This window comes from Fulmarus glacialis, unplaced genomic scaffold (assembly GCF_000690835.1).
Source record: "Fulmarus glacialis isolate BGI_N327 unplaced genomic scaffold, ASM69083v1 scaffold122, whole genome shotgun sequence".
Lineage (NCBI taxonomy): Eukaryota > Metazoa > Chordata > Aves > Procellariiformes > Procellariidae > Fulmarus > Fulmarus glacialis.
In genome coordinates this window covers 18,382-33,797 of record NW_009195706.1, presented here as the reverse complement: position 1 = coordinate 33,797, position 15,416 = coordinate 18,382, and the positions used below count along the sequence as shown (strand labels likewise).

At 36.4% G+C, this 15,416-nt stretch overlaps 1 protein-coding gene across 1 annotated transcript in view; it reads left to right on the top strand.

Moving 5' to 3' along the window:
* Positions 1-15,082, top strand: part of LOC104084353 (thrombospondin type-1 domain-containing protein 7A-like) — a gene marked incomplete at its 5' end in the record, with an annotated part of 56,644 nt that extends 41,562 nt beyond the window's left edge. Inside the window, 8 exons of the mRNA XM_009588158.1 lie at positions 1,351-1,496; positions 2,012-2,186; positions 4,268-4,441; positions 5,711-5,806; positions 8,831-8,913; positions 9,256-9,466; positions 12,912-12,999; positions 14,542-15,082. Coding sequence (XP_009586453.1) covers positions 1,351-1,496; positions 2,012-2,186; positions 4,268-4,441; positions 5,711-5,806; positions 8,831-8,913; positions 9,256-9,466; positions 12,912-12,999; positions 14,542-14,626 — 1,058 coding nt within the window. The remainder of the gene's footprint in view (positions 1-1,350; positions 1,497-2,011; positions 2,187-4,267; positions 4,442-5,710; positions 5,807-8,830; positions 8,914-9,255; positions 9,467-12,911; positions 13,000-14,541) is intronic.
* Positions 15,083-15,416: the final 334 nt, after the last annotated feature.

Here is a 15,416-nt window from a genome sequence, read left to right as displayed (position 1 = left end):
AACCGCTTTTGTGCAAATATCCATAAAGTTGAGGAAGAATTCTGTATGTAAGAATTCTGCTCGTTGCAGTTTGTTGGGTTTTTTCCTCCAGTACTTTTCAAGAAAATCTTTTTTCTCCTGTGACGCCTCAGTTGGAGCAGCTGTGAATCCAAGAATGATGAGGCTCCACTTGGCAAACGTCTTTCTAGGTAGCTGCAGTGAACACAGCTGTCTGGGAGATTGATACAGTTCTGCTGCTGCATCATGGCTTGTGTAGCTTGCTCTCAGCAAAAGATTCATGTCATGATCATTAGGGTGTTCAATTCCAAATGCATCAGATTGAAATGTGGAATTAAAGATGAATTGTTTTGGCCGGCTAACACTGGGTGTTATGTAGGTAAATCTATATAATGCCTTCGTTTATTATAAGCCTCAGTATACACATTTAAATATATACATCTTATTTCAGACTTTGTTCATATATTTATCTATATCTAGGTTAAAATACCACAGCTGTGTTGGTTCTGTGGAAACCTTTGTGAGGTGCCAATTCTAGAACAGCCACTTTACCACTACTTCTGACACATAAAAAATTTTTTGGTTATATCACATGACCTCTCTGTAATGAAGCATAATGTTCTAATGTCCACTGCAAGATGAAAGAAGCAAGAGGTGCCGAAAAGATAAAAATGCCTTCCTCTTTCTGTTTATATAAGCATTTGAAATAGACCTGTATCTCAATGATGCTGGGTAGCGTGCTACTCATGGTTGAAGAGAAGATTAATGTTGGATAAGCCTATTGTATTTTAATTTTCTTCGGGCCTGAGTGAAGAATCCTCCATCTCCTGCAAAATCTGCATGTCATGTTATCCAGACAGACAGGGTGGGAAACTTGCAAGCTGTTCCTGGTTGCTGGAATCAGACAATCATGGGACACATGATTCTGTATTAACTCGGGAAAGAACAGAACATGTTCGTCTCTTCTAGCAACAAACTCCAGATGAGGAGCCGGAATCTCCACTGGTGCCACAAACATACTGTCACATTCAGAAAGAGTATTTTTCCCTAGGCTTCTGAATTAGGAAATTACTACTTTTTTTTTTGCTGTTACAGGAGCAATCTGAAATCCTAATCAGACATCCTCCTACACTTCTTGCAGTACAAACGATAGAATATAAAGTGTCTGACTTGGAAAATATAAATTCATATAACAGACAAGAGCCAACAGATCTGCTTTACAATCCAATTTGTCAAATGTGGAAAAAATTACTTTATTCAAACACAACGCTTTTCACCAAAATAGAACCATCTTGAGGAATAAATCAGTCTAATCACTTTGTTGTTAGTTATATTGCTGTTTCTTATTTACAGGAAAAATGATCAGAAGAAGGACCATAAATCAGCCATTTCAAGGTGATGGGAGGCCTTGTCCTTCTCAGATGGAGCAATTCAAACCCTGTCCAGTAAAACCTTGTTATCGATGGCAATACGGTCAATGGTCTGCATGCAAAGTAGAGGTAAAAGCCATATGGGACTTCGAAGTTATGGAGCTTGTATATCTAGGTATATTTGTGATATGCTGAGATACCTGCTTCATAACACTGTATACAATTTGCTTCCACCTCTCATACAAAAACTAAAGATTTATTCTTAGAGTTCATATTTGTCAACAGATACAACAATGTCCTACAGATATTCAAAGTATAACTGTAAACTTTGGTAACCAAGCAGTATCTTTGTTAATAATTGAAATCCTTCTATTGTAAAAGAATATCTGTGGAAACAGATTGGCATCCTAGAAGAGATCTCCACTTGAGATATTGCCGTCGTTACAATTCAAAGGCTTAATTAGCTCCATACTTTAAGAAACAGTGGTAGCAGCCAGCAGAATTTTTGTTCTGGTTTTTTTTTGTTTGTTTGTTTGCTCGTTTTAGAAGTAAAGAACAATGTTGTTTTGGAGTGACATGTAGCTCAGATCTAGTCTTTTGGCACTTTCTTCTGTCCAGCATCCATGTATATCCTTCTTCCCCAGGATGCTCAATGTGGAGAGGGAACACGGGTGAGGAACATTTCCTGTGTGGTTTTTGATGGATCCATTGAAGATGTTGGCAAAGTAGTAGATGAGGAATTCTGTGGAGAAGTAGAGCCTATTATAGATGGTAATAAGAAGATGATACTTGAGGAAACCTGCACTGTCCCTTGTCCAGGTAACACAGCTATTCAAATAAATGTTGCATTTCAAGACTGGTTGGGTATCATTACAGTTATCAGTGCCTAGCACTAGCCACAGGCAATTAAATCTTTTTCACATGCTTTACTGATTGGATTCATCCATCAAATGACCAACAGAGTTACTTTCTGGTAGTGGCTTCATGACAATAAATCAATCAGAAAAAATACCAGGGTTTAAATTTTATAAAAGACATATCTCAGTCACAAAATATACCTAATAAGAATATATTTTTTCACAAAATCTTTTGAAATAAAATAAAGAGTGTAGGTTTACAGCTAAATATTTGCTTTAAGTGCTTACATCACTAACAGCTTTATTAATACTTTTAACAGTGGCTAAGAACTTGATGCCTTTTACGGGTGTCTAAGGGAGCTAAGCCAGGGAGTCTTTTTTTTGTGTGTGTGTAAAGGGGCTATACCAAATGAAACTAATATTTTGATCCCTGAGAAAATGTGAGTGTTTTTAGCTGTTTAACTTGCTGGATGTGACATGCACTATCATTACCCTTGTAGACTGAATCCAAAGGAGCTGTTATAAATGATCAGGTCCATGACCCTCATAATGAGAAGGATTAAGAGCCTATAACAGCTGTTTAATTTCCAGTAAAACCTCTCCAGTTCATTTCAAACACTTATTTGTAGAATTTGAAGTATATTGCTGTTGTTCAGTAGAGTCATTAGTGATGTATCTTCAGAAGTAGTGATTAAGTCCTTCAGTTCTAATGTACCTATAATTCCATACCACTACTGTTTTTGTTCTCTTGCAACCCTCCTTTTTCTCAGAATTTTTTTCCAGTTCATTTCAGATTGAACTGAAGGTAAAGTTGCCTCAATAAATAGAAAATAATAAAAAATGGAGAGGCTTCCATCACTGCTTTGTGCACAGCATTCCAATTGCATGGTTTTCACATATTTTTACTTATTAAATGAAAATTGTTTCCTTGTTAGTCGAATTTATAAAAAAAATATAGCTGCTTACTGCTTGCTTTTAAAATTTTGCTGAGCAGGAACCTGTTCTTCAACAATCTCACATTTAGCCAGCAAGAATAACTGCCCTGTGGGGATGTGCTAATGATACACTCCAACTAATGTTTCCAAAAATCACTACTTGTTTTCCCATTACGTATACATCAGTTTTTCAATTATTCATTTCTTCGCATGCTTTCCTAACGTAGGCAAATAAAATTCCTTCATTAATCAGGCATCTGGTCAACACAGTACTGATTATATCTGTCATCAGTATAATGCAAGGTAGCATGAATTTTTAATAGCTCTTTCACTGAAATAATGAGAACTAAGAGGTTTATTTATGAGTCTGTGCACAGTCTAGTCCCATTTTCTACTGCAGTTTTAACAAAATTGTCTCTTGTGTTAAGGAAGATCTCTAAGATCTTCCTTAAATGTTCTGTAGCTGATCATGCTAATTAGTGTCATTAGTATGATTTTATTTTTCAGTTTTACTCTATAAGGTAACATTCTACAAATCTCTATTACCCTAACATGAAATAGCCAGAGCAGACATTTTAATCACCCTCCCATTTCCCTTTCTTGCAAAGAATGTTCCAGCAGTTTCTTCTACTGTCTGTTTAGAGAAATTCTGTGTGAGGATAAGAAACAATTAATCTTTTTAAAACTAGACAATGTTTTCTCTTTCTAAGATAAAAGAAGAATTGTGAAAAAGATATATAAATTTAGTGTAAGGCATACAATGCACAATACCCTAAAATTTACAAAAATCCAGACATTGGGTGGAGTGTTACTCAGAAATTCAAAATGAGAGTGATCTTATGGGAATGCTACAGGAAACTACTCTGCTTTACAATAAATAGGCTTTCATAGGATCTTTTTATTACTATTTTCTAATGCACAGATATTCAGAGAGTGTCAAAATATTATCTTTTTTTAAGTATAAGTCACATTTAAAATGAGGAATGAAAGAAACTATAAAGAGGGAAAATTAAGAAACCAGATTTGGACATTTTTTTCTAAGACGTATTCAGTGTGAAAAACTCTTCACATATGATGATCGTTCATCTTATAAACTGTTATTTGACAGGGGACTGTTACTTGAGAGAGTGGTCAGAATGGAGCCTTTGTCAGCTAACCTGTGTTAATGGTGAGGATCTCGGCTTTGGAGGGATACAAGTCCGATCTCGGGCTGTGATCATTCAGGAATTAGAGAATCAACATCTCTGTCCAGAACAGGCTTTGGAAACAAGACCATGCAATGGTAAGCACCAGAATACACAGAAGGCCACTTCCTGTAAGAAAAAATACAGAGCAACAATAATTTTGTTTTCTTTCTGTTCATGGTATCAAATCTAGGCAAATACGGATTTGATAGACGTAGAAATGTACTTAAATTTTTGTTTTCCAGGTATGAACTGCAAACAGGAAAACTTTCAAATGCTATCATATGTTTCCACTTTAAACACAATCTTTGGAGAACCGATGATCCTTTTTTAATAACAAAATTTCTTTTTATGATATGGGAAAAAATAGTTGTCTCATCTGCTTGATAACATTAATAAAAAGAAATCTTTACATTTTGATACATAACCAAATTTAGATTTCTCTCTACCCTTTGAATTGTTGTTAATCGCATGACAATGACATTAAAAAGTCTCAGTCATGCTTACCACTGCTACTGGACAAAGTATCTAAGAAAAGTCATTTTCTATACAGACATTTCTTGTCCATTCAGAGGCCAGACATATCAGGCAAAAAGGAATTTTATATTTATGAGGGAGCTAAGGGGCAGAAGGACTTCATGATTTATCCCAGGCCATATGAGTGGTTTACAGCAGAGCTGAGACGTGAAGCCAGATGCAGAACAGACCACTTCAACAAGCCCTGGAGCACTGACTGAAGCTCAGTGTTACCAGGGAAGGAACCTGACTCCTAAATGAGTTTTGTGCAACAGATGGGCCACATGGGCCATTATGAGGTTATTGGAAACAAGTGTTTTGCCCGTTAGCTACATTAGGCTTACTCCATGAGCGGTGTGTACAACCATTATAGTTAGTGTCTGGGATGCATCTGGTCTATTCTGTATGTACCCAGTAAATGCAGGAGACCTTGGGGCCTCCATGTGCGCAGTGTACTCTTCTAAGTTGCTGGGTGAAGGAGGAAGGGGCCTACTGAAAGAGTGGTCAGGCCTTGGAACAGGCTGCCCAGGGAAGTGGTAGAGTCACCATCCCTGGAAGTATTTAAAAGACGTGTAGATGAGGTGCTTAGGGACATGGTTTAGTGGGCATGGTGGTGTTGGGTTAACGGTTGGACTTGATGATCTTAGAGGTCTTTTCCAACCTTAATGATTCTATGATTCTATGATCCTATGATTCTATGATTCTATGATCCTATGATTCTATGATTCTATACTTAGCCATAAAAGCCGTTAAACATAATGAGTATGGTCTACTGATGAGTGTGGCTGCCACCAGTGGTAGCCTAAAATCTTGTCACCAAATTTGTTGAAAAATGAATGTTCTCTGTCTAGATGGCCAGTGCTATGAATACAAGTGGATGGCTAGCCCATGGAAGGGATCTTCTCGAACTGTGTGGTGCCAAAGGTCAGATGGTTTAAATGTCACAGGTAACTACTCTTTTTATATACACACAAAAGCCTGGAAAACAGGGGGATAATGTCTTTTCCCAACAAATAGTTTTTTTTTTTTTTAAAGAATCTATTAAAAACGCTTGTTCCTGATGTATGAATCAACGTGCTGTTGTCTTGAATCATTATGTTTTTGCATACTAAAGATGTAATCTCTTTTCCAGAATTATGCAGCATGTAATGCTAAAAGTAAATATAAATATTATCTTCTGTACTGGACCTAGAATGTTTTACATTGTATACTTTTTTTGCCGTAGACATCTTTACACTTCTGAATTCAGGGTTTCAGATTTCAAGCCCTACAACAAATAGAACTTTTATGTATTAAAGTTCATTTCAGTGCCTATACAGAGGCAGAGAGATGCAAAGCTTGATAATATCATGCATATATCATGTATCTCCTTAAAATTACAAAACATCAAATTTTAATAAATGTGCTAATATGTTTATTTCTTCACTTCAGTGACATAATCCTATAGCAGGATACTTCAGTGGACAGCTATGGGATGTAGTTACTTTTTGTACAAACCAAAGCACAAAACACCACAAATTAAGAATGACTGAGGTCTCCGAATTCAAGAAAATCTTCATATATATCTATTTATATGAATTTGTTTATCAGAATTAGGGATTCATTTAAGTTAAGAGTTATGCATTTGTTGTTTAAATAATTTTTATATCAGCCCAGGTGATAGTAAAAGAATCCTAGAGATTGTAAGCACATCCTCAATGCCAGCCACTATAAGATCAGTCACAGGAGGGGAGCTTTAATTCATAGACTGCCAATACAATACTTCCTGATGATGGTATCCACCACTACTGGTTGTTGTAACAGTAGAAATAAAATATCTGTATTATATTTGCAAGGTTTTGAAATAATACTTAATAGCCCAAAGTCTCTTTTGCAAGTGTCACCTTGTGCTGTAAGAATATTAAAATGCATCATCTTCACAACGAATGCAACAGGGCATTATTTATGCACCTTGATTGCTTCCTGCCTAGCTAAGATGCTTGTATGGTAAGTAAAAGTCTAAGTAAGAATTCTTATTGAGATTAATATATGATATTATCTATTAAAGGTCCTACAGGATTTCAAAATAAATAGCGTCTTCGTAATTATGACTCTGAAATGTTAAAATCAGAATATATTCATAAATCACAGTCAGTCACATAAAAATAATAGTCTGTTCTGATGTGACTGAATACAGCCATGTGATAAATTCCAGGAAAGAAAAGTGCATGAATGTGTGTTGTTGGCAGGTTTTTCATGACAGGACCTCCTAGGCAGACTAATCTCAGACCTATATTATTATCTCTTTTTTCAAAGTTTGTCTGTACATGGTTTTGAAGCTGTGGTAACTTTCTGATTTGAAATGAAGACTAGTGGAAAATTCCAGACAATGTAATCACCAGTTTCCATGCAATGCAAAACTGTACTTTTTATATGTTCCTGATAGTTTTCAAACAAAGCACTTAAGTATAATGTTCTGCGAGAACTTCTCTGCATGAAGTATACAGTCGTGAACCAGATTGTAATTTACATTTGAATGTTTTTTTGAAAGTGGTTTGTATAAACTACAGTATTTAAGAACTCAAACTGATAGATGCACATACACGATTGATTTAAATGGATATTACCTATTTTGATCTAGAATCAACCCATATCTCTGATTACTGTGTTTCTTTGCTGCCTTATTGCTGCACATTTGGCTCTAACATAGTGTATTTTAATTCAGACATTATCAAATTTTTATTATGAGTCCTGTTGGTATTTTAAGGCCTTTATTTGTTTACTTACTTGCATAATATTATTGTGCTGAATAGTTCTTTTTTACTTGAAGGTGTTTTTTCCCATGGGCGATGAGGCAACTCTTTCCTTCTGCAGCTTCCTTCGATGACTGATATTTTATTACATAGATTCCCACAGGCATGTGATTTGTATGCTAGGATGGACAATTTTCTTTTCTGGGGGTGGGGAAAACTTATGGCAACCAGCAGGGTTTTCTTTGTTCTTCATCGGCCATCCCGTTAACACTTGGATCTACATAACCACATCTAACTGCATCTGCTATGGTCGTGACCCCCCACAGCTATCAGGATTTCATCATCATATCACACCAGTATAAAAATGTTGTTAATTTGGGAGATGCAAGATAAGTCATCCTGTAGCAGTATAAATTTTAAACTATGTGATACATATTCCTCTTCTGTAAGCTAGAAGGAAACCCAGGTAAATTCACACTGATTCTAAATGTATTTTAAAGTCATTCTGGCTGAAATGATAGTGAAAGCCTGATTGTGTGTATTGGTCCATAACAATAACTGCACTGTACATAAAGCTGTAAAATGAGAACCAGGACTGTATAAAAAGGAAAAAGACTGAAACCCAGTATATCAACAGTATCACAGCATTCAGTACATGTTTTACTGATAATACTTCTTTCCTTCTGAAAAATCTGTCTTAGACTAGCATGAAGCGTGGCTTCATAAGAGGCAAAGCTATAGCATGTGTAAAAATTACTCCCGAGGAGCAGCAGAAAACAGGTATCCGTTCATAAACTGGACGAGTAGTTTGTTTCCAGTTTAACAGGCAAAGATATAAATCAAAAACATGCTTTTATTTTCTTTGTGGCCACAGTTTTAATATGTAAGTCATAAGGAGGGCCCTAGAGAACCAAAATCTGTTCCCTCAAGCACAACAAAACATTTAAACTGTTTTTTGAGCAATCCACCAAAAGAACAAAGGGAAAAACAAAAGGTTCACTTGCCAAATATTAGTTCTCTAAAATGCACATGAATGCAAATACATGTGCTGTATCCTTACTCTACCTACAAGAAAATACTTGATAGCAATTATCCTTCACCTTCGAATAAGAGAAGGATTCCTAAATTCAAATTAGCAATAAAATTGTAATCCATCACATACTGTAGCAAGTAATGTCATCAGTAATTTCATCAGTGGTGAGGTATTACCATGTCAAAATATGATTTTCTGTCCTACAGGGGGCTGTTTAGTGATGCGCCAACCAGATGCTGACAGGTCATGTAACCCACCGTGCAGTCAACCCCACGCTTACTGCAGTGAGGTATGTGCTACTGCATTGGAGCATAAAACACCCCCGTGAGGGCTTCCCACACATCTCTCTGCATTACAAAGATTATGCCAACAAAAAGTATTTTCAGAGATTTTGCTAATCATTGATTTGTTAAAATCAACCTCAGACCATTTTCTACCTTTCAATTAAATGTTGAATAATCTCTGTTGATTTGGTACAAACCTGCATAAAAATACATGAAGCTCTTGTCTAACACTAGGCTAGCACTCATCAAAACAGTCTTCTCTTCCAGTCATCCATGTTGTTATGCTTTATGGCTCACAGAAAACTGTGTTTTTCTGCTACACAGTGTAAAACACTTGTTCCCCACAGACTAGAACGTGCAGTTGTGAAGATGGATACACTGAAGTTATGTCCTCCGATGGCACACTCGAACAGTGCACTCTCATCCCAGTGGTGGTGATCCCCACCATGGAGGACAAAAAGGGAGATGTGAAAACCAGTCGAGCTGTGAACCCTACCCAGCCCTCCAGTAACCAGTCAGGACGAGGAAGGACCTGGTTTCTACAGCCTTTTGGGCCAGGTGAAGTCATGCAATGAGCAGTTCTTAATGCTAAGTACTGCTGCAGGGTCTGGCATTTACATTTTTGTGATGCCAAGGAAGAAAAGAAAAAACCTTAAGTGTTCATTTAAGAAGACAGGCATCTGCCCTGACTGAAAACGAAGGAAGAGACATAAGCAAACCCCTAACCTTCTCAGCTACACCATCAACATATTTAATAAAATCTTGTATTGCAGAAGATTTCCTTTTAATCCCTTCTACCTGTTAAAATTCACAGAAGCTATTTGAAATATGATTTTATGAGGGAGTTGGCTGCAAAGGTGCAAGCCAGGATATTAGATTATGCTGTCTCAATCAATAATGCTGTTGACAGAGGAGTGAAAAGGTAGCACTGAAGACTGCAAAGGGCAAGGGCTGCTTAAAATTTGCAGCCATAGCGTAAATGATAGGAAAATAATCAGTATAGATATGCTAATGCTTTTCTGTCATATCCATATTTAAACTAATTCATGTTAGACAAGAGCTAACCGTATTATTGATATTTAGCATAGACATGCTCTAAGTCTCTGTAGGCAGTATTTGCTTTTATGATGGACCATGTTCTTTAGATCTGAGCAAGGACTTACGTGCAAGAGTGGCGAGAAATGTAAGACAGTTATCCCATCAAAAATACTTTATAAAGTCCATCATGTAATCAGATTTCAGTAAATATTTCCTGGTACTATTAAGCATTGAGATAAATAAAACTTTAATTAACAAAATACTTTCACATAAAGAGGTATGATGCTTGTCCAAAATGTTAATTACATGAAGAGAGCAATTGGTTATCTTCTTAAGTGTGTTTTAAATCACATAGGGCTAAGTATTCTAACACACTTATGTCTTAGGGTGTTCATTTCTTTCTAAAGCTTTTATGAATGTTTTTAATCTGAGAATTGAAAACTATCTTTACATGCATAATCCGTAAAATGCTGCAAATTGAGAACTGCAGCAATACTTCTAATAAGCAGATAAAATCATGTTCGGGTTAGAAATACTCATGTTCATTCCCATTAGTTTTACTAGTATTTACTGTTATTTGTACTGCGATACTATATTTGATACCTGCAATAAAATGGTCTTTACTCCAATTAGTTAATACTTTAATCCACAATAAAGAAAAAAAATTAAGCTTTTCTGGTCCTCCTTTAAAAAAATAGCATCTTACCAAATATGTTATCTTTTACTCATTCTAGCTAACTCACCTGAAAATGCCAGAGGGTGGGTTGTAGGAGCCAGAGTGCCAACAATAAGCAAATGTCAGACAGTCACCTTCAACTATTTAGGAACGTGGATGCTCATGTGAGCTCAGACATGGTTTTTGGAGCAAGGAACAGTTGAGAGATTTCATGAAAACTTACGAATTTTACAGTAATTCAAGAAACAGCTCAGCTCAGATAAAAACAACGGTATTCAATAGAACTAATACTTTATCCAGTGAAGGTATGATCAAATGTGGAAGAAAGTGAACATTTTGCACTTCAGATGAGATTTATGCTTGATTGTTTTAATTCCAGGATTGGGTATCTATTGGAAAGATTTTGATTTACTCTAACATGATTATTCCTTTCCTCCCAGTTTCTAAGTCTAGATTTAAAATAGTTCTTTCACTGTCTTCAACAAATTATATTGCCGTTCCAGAAAGGAAGGTATTAAAACTATCCTCTTCAGGTGTCTGTGCTGATGTGTTACCCAAAACAGATGAGTTTAAGATGCCAATTCCCTTGCATACTTAGAAATAATCTGTCCAGGGGGAATTCAGAAAGCCTGAGTTAGATGCCTGTAGTTGCATAATAGGAATGACCTCATTAACAGTGTTCCCTGCTTTGAAAAAAAACCACAAATACATACACAAGGTAATACCAGTCTTTTTTTCAAGGAGATAATACTATTTTAAAACAAACAAACCCAAAACAACCCGAAACCCCTTACATTGACCAATGGAAATAAGCCAAGGAGAGAAGAAACTAACCTATTTAGCAGTACTGAAGTCCGAATTCTTCTCATTCGTATTATCATATCATTGGATATGTCAGGTCAAATCTACTGTTCAATTCATCTTTAATGGATCAGTTATTTCAGTTATATCAGTTATTATCAGTTATAATGTTTCATTAGGTTGATTAATGTAATGAAGCTAAAATGTTTTTATATTGGTTAGTCTTGAACAAGCTGTCCACATGACGGCAAGACTTTGCATTGCTAGAGAACAGAAAGCCTGAACTTAACTGCACAGCAATAGAGCGCGCTACTGTGGATCTAAGCAAAGTCAGTCTGACCAATTTTTTATTATTATTACTGTGTAGAAACATCAACTGCATTGATAATGTCTTTTTGTTCTACAGAGGTATCAGGAAGCAATCGGTTTTTGGTCAGAAAAATTTTAGCTGTGTTTGCTTACATTGAAAATATACACGACTTCATGAAATAAAAATTTTGTCCCTTGTAAGTGAAATAATTCAGGGTTTTTACAGAATTTTCATTGTCAAGAAGGTGCAACAAGGCCAGCTAACTTTCTGTAAAAGAATGTTTTCAAAAAGCCATTTAGAAATTTGCAAAATTAATCAGATAAAAGTAGTGAGTCAAACAATATGTACTGACCTGGGGTTGTGACACTCATTTGGGGCTCAGAGCAAAACCCCACAGACGGAGAAAGTCACACCATTCTTCCCTCATTTTCCTGGGGTGAGTGCATCTAGGATCAAGGCAAGCAGGAGAGTGGGATATATACCTCAGCCTGCAGGGACATCATGTCCAAAATACAGACTGCACAGGTACAGTCCTTATTAGCAACAGACTGTTGTTCTATTTATGAGCATGGGTTGTCTTTTTTGGTGTATTTTTGCTTGTTCTTTGAGGGGAAGTTGTTTTATAACAACAAAACTTGCATTTGGTAGGGGAAGAAATTGAAAAATTATTACTTTATGCAGTAGTGAAAGTTGTGTATGTGCAGTTAAGGTATGGATGAGGTAAAACACACTAAAGGTATTTAAAAATATAAAATTAAATAGAAGAAGAATGAATGAAATACAAGAATGAAAATAACAGGCAGATTGGTTTACGGGAGCTAGAATGGAAAGTGATGCTAACAGCATAAATGAGTCCCAGGCTGACCCACTGCCCTGCAACCATGCTGAAGGATTGTCTGCTACCAGCAGGCCCAGGGGCTGGGTTTATGGGGGTCTCACTTGCTGCCTCTGCCCCACATCTCGGCTCTGTTCAGATTATCCAAACTTTGGCTGAAAAGCAAAACACAAGTGCGCAGGGAAGCTATTGCTCAGTTGTTTAATGGTATTTACTCTTATTAAGCTGTAACTGCTAGTGAAGACATTTATTTTGGATTATAAAAGTATTTCTACACTATATCGGAACTAATAATTCCACAAGACTAACTCAAACACTACTGACTAACATTCATTCCTTTTAGATGGGAGGCTGAAGACCTGGGTTTATGGTGTAGCTGCTGGTGCATTTGTTTTACTCATCTTTATTGTTTCTATGATCTATCTAGCCTGGTGAGTTCTTTAATTATTTACAAACAAGCAGTCCCACACAGACTGTAATGCAAGCGTTTACATATGCCACTGTAGAAACTGCAGGCAATTCTGTGAACTGCAGTGTTTAATTTTCCATGTCCTTTTGTCCAAGCTCAGGTTAGTGGACTCTGGTTGTAGTCTAGATGATGGATAAACACATGTTCTGCTGAAGAACTTCTTACAAATACGGGGTCGCTTAGTGTATAGTTTATTTTTGCTCAGTTTATCCCTGTTAAGAACGTACTGCGTCCATGATAATTTCATTGCGTCTGTATCACAAAACACAGAGAGAAATAGCAAGAAGGAAATTTAGTAATCAGGCAAGTCAGATTTGGTATTTGGCAGGATATGGACACCAAAAAAAGTCTGAAAACTTTCTCATGTGTTTTTCATACATGAAATAATATTTTTTTTAAAAATCTTAGTGCATGTGAAAGCAAAGATTTTTTGCAAGAACAAGTCACCTTTGAGAATGCTCTCCCTGAAGTTTTCTAGGTCCTGTTTGGAATTTCTGATCCAAATGACGGTGCAGGTGGAAGGTGAGGGAAGTGTGGTTGTACACATCAGGCTCTTGGCTGTACTGCATTAGTAGGCATTTGGGGGGCTTCCGCATTTGTTTGGGTTTTAGTAAACCTTCCCCAAAATCTCACAAGGAACAAAATCTTTTATTTTTTGAGGAAAAGAAAATCCATTAGCATACAACTCTACTGCAGATTCTTCGGACTGGAATCTGTGGCCTCTGCAAGCCACTGTAACAACTGGTTTGGTAACAAAGATTTAGATTTGGGCAGCCTAAGTGACATAGCTAAGATTTTGGACAAGACTAAGGATGCAAAGGCCTGATTTAAAGAAATGCTTATATTACACTCTAAAAGACGACAAGTACTAGACCATACATAAACATGCATTTTCCTTTGGCTTGGTAATTTTTTAAAACTGTATCAAATGGATTAGAACTACTGCTGCATTAAAATCTAATTCAAGGCTAGACAGGGAATGGTTATGGCTAACAACCATATCCCTGCTATTTATGACTGGTTTGATTATAACATCTAGAATTAACTGTAGTCATTCCAGCAAGTATAATGAGATAAAACTAATCAAAAGTCGGAACTCTCCTGTGAAAACCCTTGATGTGTCAAGAGAGGTTAAGATTTGAGTCCTATAATTTAAAAGAACCTGATTGCAGCTTTGATACATGACCAAATACTGCACTGCAGGCTCTGGGTTCTTCTGAAAACTGACTGATCTTGCAGGATTACCTGCCAAGGATTTCATCGAGTCACATCAGCGCTGTAACAGCCTGTTTCTGAACAACTGAGCTTTGAATTAGATATTGCTTTAGGTTGATAAAGAGATAATTACTGATCCAAGTGAAGATTTTAGGCTTAAAGCTTTTACAAATGAACAACCAAATGCATTATCTTAAAACAACACGCTCATCTTTCATTTAAGACTGAAATCCATCTTTGCTATATAATTAGTTTCTTGTTCTATTTACAAATTATCTTATTGTTTCAGCAAAAAGCCAAAGAAGCCCCAGAGAAGGCAGAACAACCGACTGAAACCTTTAACCTTGGCTTATGATGGAGATGCAGATATGTAAAATGTAACTTCTCATGGTGACAAATGGAGTCTAAATTAATGGATTGAAATCAGAAGGTATCCAAAGCCACAGGGATTTTCTATGGAGTGGATTAAGTGTTTTGACTTTTTCTTTTTTGTAACTGCACCATAGATAACGAAGGATGGATTTCATAATACCTACGGATATTCAAGATATTATTGCTTTGCTTTAGACCATCAGCACTGAGAAATCTGGCAGAATCACATTAATAGACACTGCAGTTGGAGATTTGTGGTCTTCCCTCAATCTTACAAACTATAAGCACCACTTCTGTCTCCAGAATACTGTAGTTGACATAGTATTAACAGTTGGAAGCCCCTGCAATATTAACCAAGTATAATCAGTCCGCATGAAGAGTTTGTACCAAGCTGTCTATGACTCTTTATATTCAAGCATAACATATATACTCAGTTGAACCATATGTATTACTCTATCAGATTATATACTTGTTAAAGAGCATTTTAGTGCTTCGTACAATATTAACTTTTAACTGGGATTAACCCACTGAGCAAGTTCAACACTTTGCCAGTTGATGATAACTTGCGTTAACCTGCATTTCAGAGGGCAATGACTCACTTGCAAAATTCTGTTCTATTATCACTCCAAAGCATAAAGGCCTCGTATGTACTTCCAGAAAGGAGGCATTCTCAGATTCAGTATTTTCTAGCGGTTGCTGTCTGGAAAAACAATACCCATTGTAAATGTTACAATACGTTTCTACTTTCTCTAACTCAAACTGTTGCCTGCATCTTTTTTGCTACATGTAAGG